Source organism: Artemia franciscana, chromosome 3, assembly GCF_032884065.1.
Source record: "Artemia franciscana chromosome 3, ASM3288406v1, whole genome shotgun sequence".
In the NCBI taxonomy this organism is placed as follows: domain Eukaryota; kingdom Metazoa; phylum Arthropoda; class Branchiopoda; order Anostraca; family Artemiidae; genus Artemia; species Artemia franciscana.
In genome coordinates, this window is record NC_088865.1 from 44,054,862 (window position 1) to 44,079,127 (window position 24,266).

A 24,266-nucleotide genomic window follows, 5' to 3' on the forward strand; every position below is an offset into this window, starting at 1 on the left:
CTATGCGCAGTCTACTTAAGGACTAGTCTATTTCAGTGGCAATTCACAAAAACGCAGGAGAAATGGGGCAAGGGTTTTCATTACCGTCCAAAAAAGCTGTAAAAGGTTATTATCAGAACATTAGGGGGAGGTTCGACTTGATTTTTTCAATTTCTTTTCACCAAAATTCCCCCCAAAATATTTTTTTAAATCAAGGGGGAAATTTCTCCTCTTTTCCCAAACTGGTGCCCGTCGTCTAAAAACATCTGAGGATACTTCGCTGATATATTTATTCTAAACAAAGAGATTACTTTGGGGAAGATTTATAATACCCAGCTATAACGGATAGTTTCACTTGGAAACCAAGGATAAAGTCCGCAAAGTACTTCGCAGAAAGAAAAATTGCAAAAAAAAATTCATAAAGTATTCACAAAATGCTCAGGCAACGGAAGCAAAATTTAACCCTATGTAAAACTCAAACAAAAACAATTCAACGGCCTCTAAAGTTAGTCTGTGGAATGTCTAATTCTTATATAATTCAATCCATGCTAAATTCAGGTCAGCAAAACTCAATTAAGAAGACATTCAATTCACATAAATCTAGGAATAGTTAAGTCACGTCTTATGGGTAAAGGAAAATAGGTTTCCAAAAATCCTTCTTTTTTGGTAATTTAGCTTGGACAAAGCAACAAACAGAACGTTCTCGTTACAAGGTCACCGTGAGAAGGGCTTACTGTAGTGGGAGGACGACATTGATTACGGGAAAGGCTACTTGTTTAAATGGATTGTTTTTTTTAAGTATGTACTGTTTGACAGCTATTTAATCTTTTTAAAAAGTAGTGTAGGTGATGTCTAAGATTAAAAAATAATTTGTTAAAGCTTCCGTTACTAAGAGGAATGGAGGTGGGTTAAAAAAAGGAGGAGGTAGTATTAAAAAGGTTTTGAACGAAGTGCCGGGGAAAAAGAGCATATGCAGCTGGCTTGGTCTCAGGTGGCCTAGTGCAGTGAGAAGTTATCAGTAGTAGTAGAAGAAGTAAAATCAATCTAGGACAAACCCGTCCATAAGGCATCACGTCAAGTTCAATTCAGTTCGATCCACAGGTCAGGATATTCTGCTTTACTAGTCACACTGTGTTTTGATACCAGATCCCCTGAATAATGCTTAGGGGATAAAATAAAACTCACATTGCGATTCCAAACCGTGATAAAGTTGTAAGAAACGATACAGAAGAGAATGAAAAAGTTTTAGACAATTTGAAAGTAATGAAAGATTTGTATTGGGAGGGGAAGCTAGAGACTTTTGTTAAAGGATTTAAAAAAGTAAAGCCTTAGGTGCCTCTAGTGTGGTATATCGGATATTTTTTTTTAATGTGAGGGTTGTGAAATTATAGATAAAACACCGAACATCATGAACATGCTTATGGAAAAAAGGGAAGTGCCTAGTGATCAAAGATTTGTTTAATTAAGCCCCTTTATAAGCAAGAAAACAGGAGTGGTTGCGGTAAGTACGAATGCATTAGCTTGATTTCTGTTGGGGGCAAATCACTTAGCATAATGATACTTAGTATAGGCAGAGCAATGGCGTTACGAAAGTAAACAACGATGTGGCTTCGATGTTTTATTTATTTCCTTATTTTCTTCTCAGGTCATTATAGAAGTGGTTATGGCAGAGACTTTGGAGGGGGGCTCATCCAACTGGACACTGAATGTTTAGTGCCCTTTTTAAGATTCATAAGTGATTGGAATGCATCCAGTCCTTCTGTCACGCACTTTTTGTGACTTGTGACTGTGACTGCTTACGACTGTGACGACTTGCGACTGCAACTACTTACGACTGCGACTGTCACTACAACTAATTGCGAATGAAAATATTTGGAAGCGTGACTAATCTCAACTGCGAATGCGACTACTCGTGACTGTAATAGGGACTTTTTGTGACGTTAACTACTTACACTTTTGACTATGGCTACTCGTGACTACAACTGAAACCGCTTCCGACTGCGACTGCGACTACTTGCGACTGTGAATACTTGTGACTGTGACTACTAGTGAATAAGACTACTTTTAATTGCAACTTCTTGTGACTAAGACTGCATGTGACTGCCACTGCGAATACTTGTGCCAACGTCTGCTTTCGACTGCGACTACTTGTGACCAGGGCTAATTGTGACTAAGACTAGTTGTGACTGTGACTGTGACTGCTTGTGGCTGCGACTTTGACTACTTTTGACTACTACTGCTACTGTGATTGCGACTACGACTCTAGCTATGATTGCTACTGCTCATTTCACTGCAACTGCTACTGCTACTGCTACGGCCACTACTAATACTGCTTCAATCTGTACTACTGCTATCGAACTAAATCAAAAGAGCTTACATGTCAAATTTTCAAAATGGCATAGATCCCGTGTAGCTAAAAAAAGAAAAGATCCAAATGGGTTCAGACCAGGCTTCTTTACTAGTTGCTTCCAAAACCAAAACGAATTTAAGCAGTTGTTGAAACATTCCTTACATAAATAAGAAGTACTCAAACTATGTGAGCCCCCTAAAAAAAAAATTGTAGACAAGGATGTCACCATCCCTTTATCCTCGTCTGCCCCCACGTTTTACATCAAATGGCAGCAATAAAATACTTTATACTTTACTGAGAGGATCATCAATATGTATAATTGTATGAAGAATGGATGGCTTTGAGGGGCAGTAGCTCCCCTCACATGTAGGACAATTTATGCTTGTTTTTATTCTTAGTTTAGCAGTTTGCTTTCATTAAATACAAAATCTGTTCATTAATTTTTTCTTCGGTATTGCCTCCCAATGTCTAAGACTCAAGTCCCAACATCTTGACATCGGGACTTCGGTATGTTAATGCTTAGATAATAATAAACGCTCCTGAAGATTTAGCTCTTATAATGAAATTCTTACAGTAGAGGATGGATCTAAAATATCACAAATTTTTTTTCAATTCACAGTTGTAAATCGGTTTCAGGGGTAGAAACTGCACAGATATTTTTCCGGGGGAATTAACCCCTCCATTCACTTCTTTGCAGAGGAGCAAAGGAGTGAGATCTTTAATTTCAAACGAACTACTTTTCCAAATAACACGGGAACTGGCATTACTTTGTCATTCTTATTATACCCTTAGTCCAAATACAAACAGTCTACAGTTACCTTTATTTTTCACGTATAGAATTAGTATTATGAGACGAGTTTCCTACGCATCTTAAGAGTAGGGTTTCTGAACAACAGATTGTGGTAACAAACTGTAATTAAGGAGCGACCTGGATCAATAGTAACCGAAACTCTAAAGAAAGGAATTTAGACACCAATAGATACATCAAAAGAATTGAATTTTTATGCTGATTTCAAATGTATAAGTTTCATCAAGTATACTCAGAGGTTTCCACCAGAAGTTACGCATCAAAAGTTACAGACCTGAGAAAATTTGCCGCATTTAAAAAAAAGTCGGAAACAACCCCTAAGAGTTCTTGAATATTAATGAAAATTACACCATCAGATTCAGCGTATCAAAAGAACCCTACTGTAGAGGTTAAAAGTCCCTATCTGCAAAAATGTGGAATTTTATATTTTTTGCCAGAAGAAATATCATGGATGAGTGTTTATTTGTTTTTCCCAGGGTTGATTGTATCGAATCAGTGGTTCTAGAATATTGCAAGAGGGCTCATCCAAACAAAAAATAAAATTTCTAGTGCCCTTTTTTTAAGTGACCAGAAAATTGGAGGACGAATAGGCCCCCTTCCACGCTCATTTTTCTCTAAGTTACCCGATCCAAATTTTGAGATTTTTATTCAGTATTGTTGAAAAATCTAACAGCTATGCCTTCGAGGATGAATTGATCCCTCACAGTCCCTGGGGGAAGGGCTGCAGGTTATGAACTTTGCCCATTATTTACATATAGTAATGGTTATTCGGAAGTATAAAGATGTTTTCAGAGGGTATTTTTCCCGTGGGGGTGGGTAAAGGGGGTTACTTGGGAGGATCGTTCAATGGAGGAATTTTTAATGAGGAAAGGGAATTGTTCATGAATAAGGTGTCGAATTTCCCTGCATTATTCAGGAAACAATCAGAAAATAAATAAGAAAACAAGTTTTTTTCAACTGATGGTAAGGAGCAAAATTAAAACTTAAAAACAAACAGAAATCATTACATATATGAGTGGGTTCATCCCTTTACGCTTAATTTTTTTTGACACTTTCAAATGAGCTATTTATTGTAGTTAAACGGACTTTGTGATTCAGCAGTCATTCTTAAAGGATTGGAACAAAATTCGAACTTTAGTTTAAAGAGCGAGGTATTCACAAGAGGGTGAATCCCCTCATACACGTAATAAAATCTGTTCTTTTAAAGTTTTAATGCTGTTCCTTATTTTCAGTGTAAAAAAAACTCTTAAATTTCTTAAATAGGACAAAAGAATTTTGGATTTCTATCTGAGTTATCCGTCTCCTAATATTGTACTACTTTTGGTTTGTACTACCCTTTCAATCAATCCTGATTGCCCTTGGTGAAATATTAAAAAAAATAAAACACGGATCCATAACCACCTCTATTAAGATTAAATTCGTAGAAAACTAATTATTCTAATGAAAGCATAGAAACAAAAGCTGGAACTTGCACCAAAAGAACGAAATACATATAGAAATAGATTCATTCTTCTCGTATCTCCCATTTACAGAGATGAATTTACTATGTGACTCAGCCGTTTTCCTAGATAATTATCTAAACTTACTTCAGGAAAAAGAAAATTTTTGTTTTATTCACGATTTTCAACTAAATTACAAGCTAAAAATTTTACAAGCCAAAAAAAGAGTCAAATTTCGGAAATATAATTCTATAAATGGATAAGGCTAAAATTTAACTATCAAATGATACGGAATATTGTTATCTGGTGATTAAAAATTAAAGCTGCAGGACTGCCGCAAAAAGCTTACAAAAATCATGCACCAGAAACCTTAAACACAAACAAAAACGGAATCGACTCGTTCCGGACTATCTGGAGCAAAAAACAGCTACATAAAAAGAGGCACTACAGACTGGTATGAGCTAATAAACTGGTATGAGCCAATATACTGGTATAAGCCATTGGGAGGAGGCAAGGGGTAAATTAACGCAAAGACAATGTACAATAATAAAAACCAAGGGGAATTAAAGAGATCTTAAGATTCATTAGCTTGATAGGGAGTGAGACAGCTCTAGATAAACAACCTGTACAATGCTTACCGTTGAGGTCTTCTTCTTTTGATCTATAATGATTCCTATTCCTTTTACAGTTATAGTGCCCTCCTGGCATATTCCTAAGCTTGCTAAAGACGACCCTCACTATATTAATGAGGAATACCAGATTTGCCAACAGTGAAATAATGATAGGAATAACAAGGATCCATTTTGCTTCGTTGTTCTCACCAACCCAACAGCTGGAAAATTATAAAAGAAAACTTAAAATAAAGATTGTAGTAGTTAAATTTCATTTTTTAGCTATATTGGAAAATATAAACTCATCAAGATCACTGTGATATTAAAATCTAATATCATAGTCGAGATTCCACCTGTACGTGAGAACACAAAAAACAAAGTTTGTTCTGATACCATTTTAGTGGAAAATCAAAGAAAAAGATCTTTTTGTCCTTGTGCAGTGAAAAATCCAGAAGATGGAATGGGGCTAGGAGAGTTCTTCCATGCCGTAGGTGCAGTTTCATTTTATACATTTTTTGCTTACATTTTCCCAATCTTGTTTACATCAAAAGCGGTAACCCCTACCAGGGGCTAGAAGGCTGTTTAACTTAAATATCAACTAATATGATGGGTCATAAAATAATAAGATAAAGGTGCCCCCCCTCTTTCTGAAATTCTTGATTGGCCTCTATAGGCCTACCTATGTTAGCACGTAACGAAATGCTCCTCAGCGTAAATATTTTCTGTCCACACTTCAAAGAAATTAAATTACAAACCGAAAAGAATTACCCAAATGGATGAGTTCAGCAGTTTCTTTTAAGGGTAACTTACTTTACGTGACGTGGGGGAGACCACCAGTGATAGGAACAAACCTTGTACCAAGTTATAAGTACACTAGCCAAAACTTTTAGCACCTTTGCCAAAAGAGCACTTTTCGCAACTGTGAGTTTTGTGCCCTGAAAGGACTAAATACGCTATTTGAAAGCCGAAAGACCAGGCTGAAAAACGTGTTGAGCGGAGGGAAATTGTAATTCGGGTTTCAAATTGATTTGCTAGAAAATGCTTAATCATTGCAATTGTTATATAAGGCACACTAATGAGTGCTGAAAATAAAACCAACAACTATTCAAATCTAAATGACCGTTAAAATTGGCATATGAATTGTACACAAATGGAAATTTCCACACAAGAAACAAATACTATTTGGCCACCTTTTAACAGTTCAAAGTAGACTAACAGGTACATAGAACAACAAGCAAAAATATGAAGCAATTGGACTTGCCTTTCTGAATTTCGCTGAAGGAAATAGGCCACGGCTAAAAAAATGTGACAAAAAAAGCTTAAAAATATGACACATTTTTGTGACCTTAAAAAAGGTCACTAAAATATGCCAATAAAATTTGAGTATACTTTTCAATAAATTTGTTCAGAACAGCAATCTTTCTTCTTCACCTTGTTTAATCTCTATAAGTATAAAACGATGCTATTATTGGGTAGTTTCATCTAAATCTTCGCCTTTACTTTCAGCTTGGAAGGTTTGCTGAAGCTTTCACCTGGGAAATTGTTAAATTCTTTTTGAGACAGGGTTTAGCTGAATAATATTTCTGAAAATTAACCCTAATTAAAGGGATGAAGCCAGATTCCGGTGATTTGTAGTTTTGTATTCACTATTCTAGGCCGCGGTCTTCAAATTTAATGTTATATTCAAATTTTCATACACAGAATGATATTTGCATCAATTTCGAATGTCCCTCTTTGCTTCATTTTAATGTAATTTTCAAAAGAAAATTAGCATATTAATAGACTAGATTGTAGAAACTATTTTTATTTATTCTGTCCCTGGAAATCAGAGACTATATAGTATTTATGAGGAAACCAAAGGAAAGCCAGCAGAGTAAGAAATAAAGCCAAGGCAAAACTTTGTGTTGGCCCAGGATTGGCTACCAGCCAACAGTTTTTGATCCTTAATAGGGGCAATACGAGTTCTAATTTGTGACTGAATGACCCCTTTCGAGGTTTCCACAAACATTTTTTCTATATGATTTGGTTGGAGTAAAAAAATATCAAATTCTTCATTGTATTAAATATAAAAAACAACTTTTTTCAATTGAAAGCAAGGAGCAACATTAAAACTTCAAAAAAACAGAAATTATAAAACAGTTCGTAGTAACAAACTGTAGTAAGGAGCGACCCCGCTCATTAGTAGCCAAAACTCTAAAAAATGGAATTTTGAGACCAATAGCTACATCAAAAGAATCGCATTTTAATGCTGATTTTAAATACATAAGTTACATCAGGTTTAGTCTGACCCATCAAAAGTTAAGAGCCTGAGAATATTTGTCTTATTTTAGAAAATAGGGGGAAACATCCCTTAAAAGTCATATAATCTGTACAAAAAGGGACTTGCAGCCCGTGGGAGGGGCTGCAAGTTACAAACTTTGACCAGTGTTTACATGTAGTAATGGTTATTGGGAAGTGTACAGACGCTTTCAGTGGGATTTTTTCGGTTAGAGGGGGGATAGGGGTTGATGGAAGGGAGTAAAATTTACATGGGAACTTTCCATGGAAGAATTCGTCATGGGGGGAAGAGAATCTCCATGAAGGGGGCTCAGGATTTCTTTTGTATTTTTTTTTTAAACAATGAAAAAATAAATATGAAAAAGTTTTTTTCAACTGAAAGTAAGGAGCAGCCTTAAAACTTAAAATGAACAGAAATTATTACGCATATGAGGGGTTCACCTCCTCCTAATTCCTCGCTCTTTACGCTAAAGTAATTTTGTTAATTTTGAATGTTTATTCTACGTACTTCGTGCCAATTTCACTGAGGGATGGCAAATTTCATAGCCTGTGCAAATATATAAAGATTCGATTCTCTTTTTCAGGCAACCATCCCCTATCACTATCTGAAATTAGTCACGAGTAAATGTAGTACCAGTTACAATCAGTCGCAGTCACAGTCACAAGTTCTCGCAATCGGTAGTAGTCACCGTCGCAGTCGCAGACCACGTGCCTCTGGATATGGGGTTTCTCCCCTAACTAAACACTCCGATCAGGACGGCCGCAACCTCATGTGGCGGGTGGAGCCCACCCCGGGAATCTCAGTACCTAGGTTTAACCTAGCTCTAATCAGATTCCAGGCCTAGGGTCGGTTGGGCTAGCGACCCTCCACCCGAAAATTAAGTGCTACGAAAAGTGACAATATAGCCTTGGACCCGGATTCCCTTTTAAGATCTCGACCATCGCGCGTCAATGGACATGCTGACGACGTCAGAAAGACTGACAGACTAAACCTTATGGACCGAAGGGGGCTACGAATAGCCACCTGGAATGTCTTGACTTTGAATGAACCTGCGTCAAAGAACCTACTCTCTGAAGAACTTCTCAAGAATAAAGTGTCAATTGCAGGTCTTACAGAAACATGTCTTACCGGAAGCGGAGAAGAGCGAATAGGTAACAGTGACTCATTGCTCTGGTCTGGAGGAAGCTCGAGAAGGAATGGTGTTGGCCTTGCACTAAATAGCCTTACAAGAAAGGCCTTACTTTTACACGAAGTTGTATCGAACAGATTAATGAAGGCCCGCTTTAGACACAAACATGGCAAGATGACTGTCATCATATGCTATGCCCCGACCAACGATTCTGATGATACAACTAAGGAGGATTTCTACTCTGCTTTGTCCAGATGCCTTGCAACAGTTCCCCCATGATATAACTGTTCTCCTTGGCGACTTTAATGCGACAGTACGCGATGATATGGGTTTATGGCGTGGCACAGTTGGTCCTGTATCCCCCGACCCACTTAACGACAATGGGCTTCGCTTACTTGAACTGTGCCGATATCACGACCTCTACATTGCAAACACCTACTTCCAACGCAAAACTATTCATCAGTACACGTGGTATAGTAATGACGGTCGTACAAAGAAGATGATTGACTACGTCATTATTTCCAAACGCTGGAGATCATTGGTGAAGAACTGCAGAACTTACAGATCAGCAGAGCTTGGGAACGCAGACCATAGGCTTGTGTGCGCCGATCTTCGGCTTCGCCTCCATGCACAACGATCGAAAAGTAAACCTGTCGCTGCAGATATTGGGAAACTAAAGGAACCAGATACTCGCCAGAAGTACAGTATCGAGATATCGAATCGCTTCGAGGCCCTTGGCTCACTTAATAGCAGCGAAGATCTCTGGAAGCATTTTAAATTGCAGACCAGTGAAGCAGCACAACTAGTGCTTGGCAAGAGGAGTTATCCAAAGAAATCGTGGCTAACTAATGAAACACTGCAAGTCATAGAGCAAAGACGGAAGGCAAGACTTCTTGGGGATATGACCACATATCGGAGGCTCAATGGAGTGCGGAACAGACTCATTCACCGGGATAGAACCCAGTTTGTTGCAAGGAAAGCCGATGAAATTGAGCTAGCTGCAAAAAAGAAAGACATGGGCAGCCTATTCAAGCATCTCCGAGACCTCACTGAAAATAAAACTCCCACCTTGGGTCCCGTCCTGTCAAGGGATGGTGCACTTCTCTCTGACGAAGGTTCTTGTCTTGAGCGGTGGAAGGACCACTTCTGTTCGCTCCTCAACAATACTGGTCCGTCTGCGCCTCCTAATGATAGTCCCAGCCAACCTTGCAGTCAAAGACCTGGAACAGATGTTCCTCCAGATGAGCCTTTCAGCCCCTCAGAAATTGGACATGCAGTAAAAAGACTCAAGAATAATAAAGCTGCGGGTATCTGTGGCTTAAACTCAGAGCTGCTAAAATATGGAGGTCCTGCAATGCTCCTGTTTCTACACACCCTGTTCTCTATAATCTGGCAAACAGAGATAATTCCTGAGGATTGGCGGAAGGGTGTCATCATCCCCTTATGGAAGAGAAAAGGCTCGAGAAGCGACTGCTCCAACTACCGGGGAATAACCTTACTGTCAGTCCCTGGCAAACTGTTTTCAATGGTCCTGCTGGATCGATGTCGGAGCATCATTCGAAAAATCCGGCGACCGGAGCAAGCTGGTTTTATGTTGGATCGTTCAACCATCGAGCAGATTTTCACGATTCGACAAATAGTAGAGAAGACCACAGAGTTCCGACAGAAAGCATTTATTGCCTTCGTTGACTTCCGTGCTGCATTTGACTCAGTCGATCGAAAAGCTCTTTGGCGGATCCTAGAGTTGACTGGCCTACCCAAGAAATATTGCAGACTTCTCAAGGCGCTGCACCATGGGACGGAGAGCTGTGTACAAGTAAATGGTCGGCGCAGCCCATTCTTTCAAATCACGACAGGGGTGCGCCAAGGATGTGCAGTGGCCCCAGAGCTCTTCAATGTCATCATAGATTACGTTATGACAAAAACCACTTCACGTCTCAGCTTTGGGCTCAAATTCGGAGATCATACCATCACAGATGTCGATTTTGCCGATGACTTGGCCATTCGGGCGGACTCCATGAAGTAGCTGCTGGAAGCGCTCCGAATTCTGCGAGAAGAGGCTGCCAAAGTAGGACTGCATATAAACTGGAACAAAACTAAAATTATGGCCATAGACCCGTCTTCTCCTGCTGTTAACTCTCCAGTTAGCCTGGACTGCACCACTAGCATCGAGGTTGTCGAAGACTTCACCTACCTGGGCTCCGTAATGTCTTCAAATGGCTCACTTCTCCCCGAGCTGCAGGCAAAATTATCTAAAGCGTCTTCTGTCATGGGTAGACTGAACCGTCACCTCTGGCGAAAACCAAATATCAGTCGCACAACGATACTGCGGATCTTCAACGCTCTAGTCGGTTCTGTGATGCTTTACGGAGCTGAGACATGGCAAGCATCAGCTGCAACCCTCAAGAAAATAGACGTATTTCATACAAAGAGCCTGAGGAGGATTGAGGGCCTACGATGGTCTGACTTCGTCAGCAATGAAAAGCTTCTGCAGCTCACAAAGCAGTCTTGGTTTTCGTCTCAAGCAGCCGAGCGAACCTTACGATGGTTCGGGCATCTGCTTCGAATGCCACCACATCTACCCGCAAATATGATCTATGACTTCGACCCAATCAAAGTTGGTTGGAAGCGACCTCGAGGCCGACCGAAGAAACGTTGGTCCGACAGCCTGTCCGAGTTCTTAGCGATGGCAAACATCAGACAGGGCGAAGAGCAAATATTCGCCATGGACTGAAGTGGGTGGAGGAGGCAGACGTCACTCTCTACGCCGAGCAGTGCCCGGCAGGAGACTTAAGTCAAGTAAGTAAGTCAAGTTTCTAAGATATTGCGTATATATTTTTGATAACTTGGGCACAGATATTGTCTTTTGATTTAGCTCACCATTCCCCGAAATTTCACCTTTATACCTTTAGTCTTTTCGGACACACCCAGGAACAAACATTCCTACTTTCCCAGTGATAAATCCTGTGAGTTAAAAAGTGACAAATTGTATAATTTAAAATCCTTGCCCTAGGGGCCATGGGGGCATGAAATCTGCAGGGTAGAGCTATTATACCTTATGACCATTTTGAATGAAAAAACTAATTAATATTAACCATTTCGAACTAAATCACGATCAATCACTTCCGCTTTTCCTAACGACAAGACCTAATTAAAAAATGGTAAATTATACTATTCAAAGCCCCGGGGGTTCTGCATCCTCGGAGAAATAGTTACTAGAAATTTCGCCTATTTTTGAACAAAATCACTTTTTCAAAAGTTTGATCAGTGCTGAGGGGAGGGGGCATCTAAAAAGGACGAGGGAGCTTGTAATCCTCCAGTCAATTTTCAGCATCGCTAAGCAGTAAGTTTCAACTGAATATCCCTAGAAGTTCTTCAGATATTGCTAATACACCCTTTTGACCATCAACACGCACATAATATGTTTTGGTTGGGTTCAGCATTCCTCTCCAAAGCTATGGAGGATCATGTCATTCCCATAGGTATATTTATCTGACCTTTAGACTATTTTGAACAAGATGGCAATTTCAAAATTTTGATCCAACACTTCTGGAGAGAGGGCAGCTAAAGAGGTCATTGGAGAGGGACTGTCAGCTCTCCAACTTCTTTGAAACACCCCTCTCAACATATCTTGAAAGTTTCAACTTAAGGCCCACAGTCGTTCTCAAGATATTGAAGATGCGCCTCTGGATAAACTGGATTACATAGAGCCTTTTGATTCAGACTAAGATACCCCTCAGCATTCTCTGAAGTTTCACCTTAATATCTTTGGCCTTTTCAAATACACAAAAAATAAAACGTTTTCCCTTTTCCTAATGATAAATCCTGCATGTAAGCAATATAGTCAGTCCTGGAGCAATCCTTGCCCCCAGACTGTGGGGATATGGCATCCCAGGAGGCATAAATACTACACCTTTTGACTAGTTTCGAACAAAATGCTAACCCCAGAGGCAAAGTTATATTGCCTATTTTAAACAAAATAGCTTTTTTTCAAAATTTAGATCGGATCCATTTGGGGAACAAGGGTGGATGGGAGGGGGGCTGGTTGCCCTCTGGTCACTTTTTACTCTTAAAAAGGGAACTAAAACTTTCAATTTCAAACCAATTGAGCATCCTGAAATGTTTTATACGACCACCCCTTCCATAAAACGACCATAGTTATCTCAAAATTTCGATTTGATACATTTTGGGAAAAGAGGGCTTGGGGGGTTGGCTAGATGCCCAGAGATCACTATTGACTATGGGGCAACTCCAAAGTTTTTTTACGACCACCCCTTCCATATGAAGTACCTCTTGTAAAATCGCAACAAGACTGAAGCCTTATGGCTCTTTTCTATGCCTCTGATAACTCATAGTTTATTAAATTTCATCAGAAGGAGAACGGGTCGATATATATATATATATATATATATATATATATATATATATATATATATATATATATATATATATATATATATATATATATATATATATATATATATACTAGCTGTTGGGGTGGCGCTTCGCACCACCCCAACACCTAGTTGGTGGGGGCGCTTCGCGCCCCCCCCCCAGGCCCCCCGCGCGCGTAAGTCGTTACGCGCCATAATAGTTACGCGCCATTGTAGTTGTGTCCCTATGTCCCACCTGTGAATATAGATATATATATATATATATATATATATATATATATATATATATGTATATATATATATATATATATATATATATATATATATATATATATATATATATATATATATATATATATATATATATATATATATATATATATATATATATATATATATATATATATATATATATATATGGTTTTAACTACGTAAAACTTGCGAATATACAACATTCTTTGCTGTCCCATTGTCTTTGCATATAAATAGATTGTCAGGTTTACCGACTCTTGGACATGCAACATATAATGGTCCATGGGAAAACAATCTGTATTCAGATCTATACCTCATGATTCTAATGATTGCCCTTGAGCTTTGTTGATGGTGATTGCTAATCGACCATTCCCTGTCCCGGTGTCCCGGTCGTCATTTATATCCCCCTGTTTCCCCCGGTGTCCCCGTTGTAGTTGTGTCCCTGTGTCCCGGTCGTCATTTATATTCCCTGTGTCCCGGTCGTCATTTGTATCCCGGTGTCCCGGTCTGTATATACATTCGTTTTTTAGTTTTGTTTTTCTCCTTTATTTTTTTCTTTTTTTTTTCTTTTTTAGTTTATTTAGATTTTTAGATTTTTTAGTTTTTTTTATTAGTTTTTAGTTTTTTTTTCTTTTTAGTTTTTTTGTAGTTTTTACCTTCTTTTTAGTTTTGTTAGTTTTTTTTTTACTTATGTCCTGGTCGTCATTTATACTCCCTGTGTCCCGGTGCTTTGTTGATTGCTAATCGAACATTCCTTTTGTCCTGGTCGCTTTCTCTTTGAGTGTCGTCATTTATTTTTTTCTTTTTTAGTTCTTTTAGTTTTTACCTTTTTTAGTTTTTTTTAGTTTTTTAGATGAAAATTTTTTTTAGTGTTTTCCTTTTTTTCTTTTTAGTTTTTTATTGGTTTTTACCTTTATTTTAGCTTATTTTTCAGTTTTTTCCTTTTTTTAGTTTTTTTTTATTTTTTATTTTTTTTAGTTTTTTACCTTTTTTTTAGTTTTTTTAGTTTTTTAGTTTTTTAGCTTTTTTACTTTTTTTATTAGATTTTAGTTTTTTTTGTAGTTTTTGCCTTTTTTTAGTTTTTTCAGTTTTTTTTTAGTTTTTTATTGGTTTTTACCTTTATTTTAGCTTATTTTTCAGTTTTTTCCTTTTTTTTAGTTTTTTTAGTTTTTAGTTTTTTTAGTTTTTTACCTTTTTTTAGTTTTTTTAGTTTTTTTAGTTTTTTAGCTTTTTTATTTTTTTTATTAGTTTTTAGTTTTTTTTGTAGTTTTTGCCTTTTTTTAGTTTTTTTAGTTTTTTAGCTTTTTTATTAGTTTTTAGTTTTTTTTGTAGTTTTTGCCTTTTTTTTAGTTTTTTTAGTTTTTTAGCTTTTTTATTTTTTTATTAGTTTTTAGTTTTTTTTTTAGTTTTTGCCTTTTTTTAGTTTTTTCAGTTTTGACGTCACCTGATCCAGTTTTTTCAGGTGACGTCACCTGATCCACGATCCACAGATCCACAGACAACTTATGTTTATATATATAGATATATATATATATATATATATATATATATATATATATATATATATATATATATATATATATATATATATATATATATATATATACATATATATATATATATATTTAATTATTCCTATACATATACAAGTAAGTATTATGTTCCTGCCGAAACATTATAAGCAAGATCAACAAAGTCACTAATTTGCATAAATTATTCATAAGAAAACCCAACTATAAATAAGTCATTGTTGTATAATGTGCAGGTAGGGGTGAAATGTCGTCACTGTTACCGTTCATTTGATAGTATAAATTTTCTTTTTTTCGTCAATGGACAAAAAGTTCAATCGTAACTGCCACTGTTAGCTTTATATGGTAGAACAAAAAGCCATTTAGTATCAATAAATACGGCTTCAAAAACATGCGTGAATCTATAAACGAAGCGAAAACATGCAATTAATCTGCCTAAAATATGAGATATGGCAGGTAGTTAACAGTGTGTGGTATCTAGGTAATAGAAGTTATTGTCATGACTAATGAGGCTTTCAAAATAATTGCCCCTGTTGGACTTTTTTCAATGTAGAACTTGATATCCTTATGTAAGATAATTTCTGTTCTAAAGATGAGGTAATGTGAATGAATGAATGAACTTATTTTTTACCCGCAAATACAAAAAAAAATCGGTAAAATTCTATTTAATTGACTAGAGAAAAAGCAACTAGTAACTGAAAATTAAGGTAAAATGTTGTTTTGTCAAAATTTAATAGGTAGAGACCTGTCATGTAGACAAATTTCAGGGCCCTCCAGAGGGAGAAGGAGTGGAGGTGGGTACTTTAAAATACCTTCCCATGACATACTTTAGCCTGTAGAACCATCCCTGAAAACTTCATTTTCCTAACCTAAACCCTTTCCGAGATAGCAAGAAGTCAATTAACTAGAATTTTACCAAAAAATCAAATGTAGAGTACAATAAAAAAAGGAGAAAAACAAAAACTAAAACAAGAAAAAAAGACAATCGAAAATAATTACGAGAAACACACAATGGACATCAAACTTGACATGTAATTCAAAAGATCTGAAGTGGGTCGCATGGGCCAAGATGGTCCCGCCTCTTTCGTACTAGGTTAGACATGCGTTCAGCTACCTGTGTTGGAATGTCTGGTAGCAGATAATTGCCGACAATTTTCTTGTTGTGGCATTACCAAGGGAGGTACACTAAATATTTACAATGACTAAAGTAATCTATCCTCTGTGATTTCTCGGTATTTTTCCGCAGGATACGGTGAACACTACTGTGAAAAGCAATTCCTGGGGAGCAGTAATATAGTCACATCAGGCCTCTTCTGTTGAAACGTACACGATTAGGAATAATCTTAATGTAAGAAATTCTTAGGTTTCAGAGTGTCATACTAACAATAAAAGAACACGTAGCAGTTAGTGATGAGTCGAAGGTAAGGCCAAAACAGTGAAACTGTTCCTCACGTGATACGGACGTTGTATGTTACTTTGGGGGACTGAAGTCCTTAATACTGCAACATACAAACTCGCACTTTGACAGGTTTATGGACTAACTGCAAATTTTCAAAGTTCGCCAAAAGTTCCTCCCTAGTGTGGCTCTTGAGAAGGACATTATCGGTGTAAGCGATGAAATTCATCTTGGTCTTTTTATAAAACAGAGATGTCTGGAGAAGAAGCAGACAAATGGCACGAACACATTTATACAATGATCAAACATGCACTCTTGTCAAAATGACAAATCCTATATGTGAATAAAGGGCAGTTTATCAACTTAAAGCCCTTACCCCTAAGGACTGGGGCAAAATGTCATCCCCAGAGGTGTTGTTATTTCAATTTTCAATTATGCTGAATGAAATGGCTATCTCGAAATTTCGATTAGATATCTCTGGGGCTAGGGCAGCTAAAAAGGGAGCCGGAAGGGGACTGGTAGTCCTCAAATCCCTTTTGAATATCAAGAAGAGCACTAAAACTTTCAATTTGCAATGAATGAGCACCCTTTGAATTAGCTAAGACAAGTCCTTTCTTGCGAAGTGGCTAAGCCAAAGCAAGGAAAAAATAAATAAATAGCAAATGTTGACGGTAAAATGTCATCCCCAGAGGTAATGTTATTTCAATTTTCAATTATGCTGAAGAAAATGGCCATCTCAAAATTTTGATTAGATATCTCTGGGGCTAGGGCAGCTAAAAAGGGAGCCGGAAGGGAACTGGTTGTCCTCAAATTCCTTTTGAATATTAAGAAGAGCACAAAAACTTTCAATTTGCAATGAATGAGCGCCCTCTGAATTAGCTAAGACAAGTCCTTCCATGCGAAGTGGCTAAGTCAAATGCTAGAAAAAAGAAAAAAAGTAAATAATGCACAGAGCCTACCTCTCTATATACTTTTCACCACAGTTGCGCTGCCTATGATATACATAGTTGCACACCATTTGTCAAATAGCGGTAGGTCAGTGGATCTTAGTGTATGTGAGGGAGGGTGCTGATTGAGTCTTTAAAAATGTACCCAAGTTGTTCAATTGTTCGTAAATCCTCTAAATCAATATTGCAGAGGGGATAACTCACCCCTAAAATTTCTTTAATTGATGAAATTTCTTTCGATTTAGTATTCAGTATGGATGGTAAAAAAGCGGTAGCTCCTGCTTTATTATTGAAACATTTTGAACATAATATGATAGGCTGAAGTAAAGTATTTAAATAAATAGATGAGAACAATTTGGACACCTCCAAAATCAAGCTTTCTTCAAAGAACATCCTCGTCTTTAAATTCGTAAAATCAGAACGTAAAAATTAGTTTGTAGCTCTACAGGATTCTCGATAGAATTTAATACCGTTCAACTTGTTTTAGTTGCGACTGTACGATCCACCAATTATAGAAAATAAATAGATGATTTGCCAAGAAATAACTTTAAGACTTTCTGCTCTAGTACCCTTGATGAGTGACATAAAAACGAACACGCAATAATACAATACCATTTTCACTACAATTAAACCAAATTGTCACTACAAGCTTATTAGAATGTACCAAATATAGGCAGTTAGCAACTGCTAGAGTTTTATTTACCTTTTGTCCTTACTAAGTTTGAACTGAAACGGTTCCAGTCCTACTAAACACCCAAAATTTAAAGCTAATGCGCTTATAAAATGAACATATTCATCTCAGAGCCCGATGATAAAGAGAATGCATAAGAAATCATGTGTGTTATATGCGTGTTATATTTGTATTATTACAATAATATATGCATCATTATTATATGTATATCCTGTATAATATTTGTATGTACGTGCATTATATGTGTAAATATGTGTAAGATTTTTTTAAACAGCAGGTGCAGGCTATGGACGTAAAACTCATCGACATGGAATCTTTGTTCAAATATCCTTCTTCTTTAGGATCACCAAAAACTTCTTGAATTGGTACCACTGGAACTTCTACTGCCCCTTTTTGAGTAGTAAAAAAAAGTCACGAATCAATTCGTGAGTCTTAGCATCATTATTTACATTTGTGCAAATAAACTCCTTATTGTTGCCACAGAAAATCATACTTATATCCAAGGTTTCGTAAGTTTAAGGTAACACTTTTAAGGTAACACTCAGACACGGCTCAGACTACAACTCTGATTGAATGTGCAGCTGTTAGGTTCCAAATCAATTTTGTCTTTTCAATTTTCAATTCAGAATTTCAGTTCTCAATTTTGTCAATCAACAGAGAACTTAAATCAGATGACCTGAACAAGGCTTCCAATTTTGTCTCATAATTGCTTCTGAAAAATGATCATATTTAGTAAGTGTGTTGAACTGTATTCAATCTATTAGGTTCAGTAAAGTTATCATTCAAACCAGTTAGGTAGAATATTCAAAAGGTTAAAATAAAGACATTATCTTTCATAGTTGACCCCCCCTGGCTCTAGCTCTAATTCCTTTCCTTTTCTGTGAAAGATATTTATAAAACCAGAAAAAAATATAATAGAATGTACTTATCCATAGAAATTACTTTACAGCATTTCACACCTCAATTTGGCCGTGAGACCAACCTGAGACAAACTTATCAATAAAACTGAATCATGCAGATCTAGAAACGTCTAAATATTTTAGCTTTATATTTGGAAGCCTGAGATACTTAATTTTCAAAAAAGATACTCAATTTTTCACAACTGAATTGGAACTTCTTAAATGTTCATTGTTTTATTTTCCGTTACAAGAAAGAATTCGGTGCGTTACGGAAGAAAAAGTTGAAACATCATTGAAAAAAAAACACTCAAAAGAGGTTTAAATTAAAACTTGATTCAATTTTTCTTACAGCAAAGTACTATTGATCAGGAATGATTAAAACAAAAAGCATTTAGGCCCTCATCTTAAGATAGGAAAAAAAGAGAGGCAATTTCATATCAACTCAGGTGGGCCAGAAAAACAGAAACGTAGTGAAAGGGGTGAAATTTAATGGTTCTGTCGGAGTAATTGGAAGCTGAGCAATATTGCTTGAGGTACCAAAATGACAAGTAGATTTATCAGAGACATCTAAGATGGAGTGATCACATTGGGATGATTATTTTGAAGCTGAAGAATTTAAGAAAGCTGAACATGAAAGATTATAAATGGAAGTTAGATTTAAAATCGGTAATGATAAATATTTTATAATTTTGAGTTGACTCGGGTGGGTCTTTCCAAAAAATAAGACGTGTAGTGAAAGGTTTGGAATACGATCACTCAGCCGGAATAAGCAGAGGTAGAGTAACATCATTGAGGTACAAAGGTGATAAGTAGGTTTGTATGAGACAAGTGATATTAATTGGGACCTTGAGATAAATGGGACCTATGTACCATAAAATATAGAATGTAAATGATATACTATATAAGAGAATAAAAGAAGAGAAAGAGTATAGAATATAAAGTATTGGTTTCCCATCCGACCGATTGATTTCCTGGACAAGGTTTATTACTCTTTCATATATATATATATATATATATATATATATATATATATATATATATATATATATATATATATATATATATATATATATATATACTAGTTGGGACCCCGCGGCTTCACTGCCGAGCCCCAGCACGGCATGCGGCAGGCTTCTATATATGGATTCTCATTGTCCCTTGTGTTCTATTATAGTTTTTTCAAAGATACTTGAGTATTAAAGCAAATATAATCTATAACAATGATATCTACTAAGCTTTAATGTTTTGGTTTTCTTTTTTAAGGTTGTTGAAATCTTGTAATCCCTTGTTTTTTAAATATTTTTTTTTCTTTTTTATTTTTCTTCTTTTTTCATTTTTTTTAGCTTTTTTTATTTTTTTATTTTTTTTTTCTTCCTTATTTTTAATTATTTTTCCGGAAGATGCCCCAGCAACACGTGTGCAAGTTGCTAATTTTTAACTGAGTAAAACTTGCGGATATACAACTGGTAATTCCTTTCATATACTCTGGTAATTCCTCAACACGCATTCTTTTTTTAATTTCTCTTTCAGTGGCAAGCCAGGTTTCGCATTGCTCTTGTAATACATCGACACGTTTTCTTTTGGTAATTTCTCTCTGAGCCACGAGCCTAAACTCTCGCCCCATAAAGCAACACGTATGCAAGGTGCTATTTTTTAACTGTGTAAAACTTGTGGATATACAATATTCTTCGCTCTCCCATTGTCTGTGCATGTAAATAGATTGTCCGGTTTACCGACTCTTGAACACGCAACATATAATTGTCCATGGGAAAAACAATCCGTATTAATATCTATACCACATTTTTCTAATGATTGTCCTTGAGCTTTGGTGATGGTGATTGCAAATGCTAATCGAATTGGTCATTGCAATCTTTTAAATTGTAAAGGCAGATCCGTTGGAATCATGGGAATGCGAGGAATAAGAACAGTCTCACCCTCAGAAGGCCCTATCAAGATTGTTGCCTCATCGTAGCATCGATGAGTTTCAGAAATTCTTGTCAACAGAGCGTTTTGCCTTTGAAGAATAATATATCAAAGTAAGAACTGATCACCGAACATAATGATTGCCACTTCGTCAATAGTTGAAGCATTGTATATACGTACATGTTCACCAGTAGGCGTTTTGTCAGGGTAAATAACAATTTTATGCGTATCAATAGGCATCAAATCGATTGCTGTTTTGAACAGACGCGCTCAATTATTATTTTGTGGAAAAGATGTTGTAACTGGGAAACGATAATCCTTTTGACGTCGGGAGAAATTTCGCAACGTGCATTCAATTCAGCATTGCTATCACTGATGAAGTACAATTGAAAAAATGTGTGATGCTCACCTGAAAATGGTAGAAGAGAACCTGCTCTATGATAAATTTGCCCTTTTACTTTTGAAAGTAGGCATAAAATGATCTTGATCCTCGATTTGGCCCCCAAATGACGTCATTTGGAAACATGAGTTATACTTCCTGATGTTTGATAAAAAACGATTCGATTCAGACGTAATTCCAGTAAGCAAAGTATTCAATGGCAAAGTATTCACTTTTTCCGAGGCACAACACATTCCCATTGTTTCACCATTAAATTTCAAGGCATTACAAAAAGGACGAATTTCAGACATAGTCCCGATTTGAATATCTTGACTCAAGCTATAATCATCGGAAGGGCAGTACTTGAATGCCAGGCGATTATAAACGCATTGCTTTTGTAATACAGCGACACACCTTCTTTTTGTACTATCTCTGTCAGCCGCAAGCCTGGTTTTGCGTTGCTCTGGTAGTTCCTCTCTACCAGAGTTTCTCTTGCTAAGTTCCTCTTGCTCTGGTTTCCAAATGACGTCCTTTGGTGCCAAAACTGAAGATCAAGGTCATTTTATGCCTACTTTCAAAGTAAAAGGGTAAATTTATCATAGAGGAGGCTCTCTTCTACCATTCTCAGGTGAGCATAACAAATTTTTACAATTGTACTTCTTCAGTGCATTCAATTCAGCAATGCTGAATTGAATGCACGTTGCGAAATTTCACCCGACGTAAAAAGGACTATCGTTTTCCAGTTGCAACATCTTTTCCACAATATTAATAATTTATTGCGTCTGTTCAAAACAGCAATCGAATTTATGCCAACTGATACATATAAAATTGTTATATCCGCTGACAAAACGCCTACTGCTGAACATGTGCGTAAATACAATGCTCCAACTATCAACGAAGTGGCAATCGTTATGGTCGGTGATCAGTTTTTACCTCGAGATACTACTCTTTGGAAGCGAAATAGAAATTCACCCTGAAAGGACAGAGGAAGGTGCACAAAGCAATATCCTCGACTTTTAGTACCTAGCACAATTACCGGCAATGATGGATATCCTTTATATAGAAGAAGGTCTACCAAAGATGGCGAAAAATCAGCAATCATAAAGTCGCTTAATCGTTACATCAAAGTAGATAACCTGTGGGTTGTTCCATATTCACCTTTATTATCGAAAACATACAATGCGCCCATAAACGTGGAATATTGTAATTCATTAAAGGCAATCAAATACATATGTAAATACGTCAACAAAGGCAGTGCCATGGCAGTTTTTGGCTTGCAGTCCAAAATCAGAGATACCGACGAAGTTGTACAATATCAGGCTGGGTGATACATAAGCAGTAATGAAGCTGTGTGGCGAATTCTTTCATTTCTGATACATGAACGAAGTCCAGCCGTTGTTCACTTATCGGTACATTTACAAAATGGTCAACGTGTTTATTTTTCGGAATCCAACATGCAACAAAGAGCCCTGAATCCACCTGATACAACGTTAACTGCTTTCTTCGCGTTATGTCAAAATGATTCTTTTGGAAAAAAACTGCTGGATTCTGAAGTGTTCCACGTATTACACGTAGAATGCTACTAAAATCATTTGAACGTCGAAAACGGGGTGAGTCAGTCGACGGCCAACCTAACATCTTCAAAGAAACCACGATAGGAAGAATCTACACCATTCACCCCAATCAAGATGAATGCTTCTTTCTCCGCCTGTTTTTGGTTAATGTACCCGGTCCGACGTCCTTTGAGCATTTGAGAACTGTAAACGGGACTATACATGACATTGTCGTAGTGTATGCCAAGCTCTGAATTTATTGGAGAACGACCAACACTGGAATAATTGCATCAATGACGCATGCAAAACGTCAACTCAAAGTCAAACTCGTGCATTGTTTGGAATCATGTTGACAACTTGCTCTCCTTCATCTCCTATAGAGCTATGGGAGAAATACAAATCGCAAATGGCCGAGGATATACTCCACCAAATGCGGTTAAAGATGTCAAATATGACCTTGGACTTTACAACAGAAATTTATAACTGCAGTTTAGTTATGATTGAAGATTTGTGTTTAGCTATGGCAATGTACAAATAAATATTTCTAAGTTAGCGTCTGAACAAAAAGGCATTTATGATCAGACAATGCATTGTGAAAAAAATAAAATTAAAAAACAAGGGATTACAAGAATTCAAAACCTTAAAAAATAAAACCAAAACTTTGAAGCTTAGTAGGTATCATTGTTAGAAATTGGACTTGTTTTAATAAAACATCTTTGAAAAACTGCAATAGAACACAAGGGACAATGATAATCAATAAATAGAAGCCTGCCACGTGCCATGCTGGGGCCTGGCGGCATGTATATATATACTATATAGCATATATATATATATATATATATATACTAGCTGTGCCCGCCGGGACCCAGCTTATATATATATATATATATATATATATATATATATATATATATATATATATATATATATATATATATATATATATATATATATATATATATATATATATATATAATATAAATATATATATATATATAATAATAATACAATATATAATAATAATATATATAATAGTATAATAATAATATATATAATAATATATATATAATATATATATATATATATATATATATATATATATATATATATATATATATATATATATATATATATATATATATATATATATATATATATATATATATATATATATATATATATATATATGAAACATTTTACTTCCATATATGTAAAAAAAAAAAGATAATAAATCGGACTAAATACTAAAATAGGAATTTCAAAATCCAACCTAGGAGAAATATGTCTGAGCTTTCTTAGAAAACAGTCACTCATGAGCATCTTTGTTAAAATGAATATAAAATGTTAGGACATAGGTTTATATGAAGAATTGTTAAAGATTCTTTCAACCCATGGGTATCAAGGATGTCAATTACTGGGTATCGTCTCAAATATTATTCTGATTTTTTTTTTTGAAACAAAGAAACTAATGAGTTTTTTTCTTCTGGAACCGGTTTCAAGGGCTTGAGAAAAGGTAAAAAAAAAAATTTTGGTCTCATACTTTGGAGGGTTTGGACTTAAGGGAACAACTATTTTTTCCCCTAAATTTTCCTTTCGCATTGTGTTTCTCTTAGCCAAAAGACTTAGGGATACAGTTATTGAGCTGATCGAAAAACAGTTCCTTGGCCCTTCTGAGCTCTGTTTCTGTAGGGTAGAGAGTTGGAAACAAT

General features: G+C 36.2%; 1 protein-coding gene across 2 annotated transcripts in view; it reads right to left on the minus strand.

Moving 5' to 3' along the window:
- Positions 1 to 24,266, minus strand: part of LOC136025303 (calcitonin gene-related peptide type 1 receptor-like) — a 264,444-nt gene that overhangs the window by 71,320 nt on the left and 168,858 nt on the right. For both annotated transcript variants that reach the window (XM_065701203.1, XM_065701204.1), the window contains exon 8: positions 5,215 to 5,408. In XM_065701203.1, the coding sequence (XP_065557275.1) occupies positions 5,215 to 5,408 (194 nt within the window). The remainder of the gene's footprint in view (positions 1 to 5,214; positions 5,409 to 24,266) is intronic.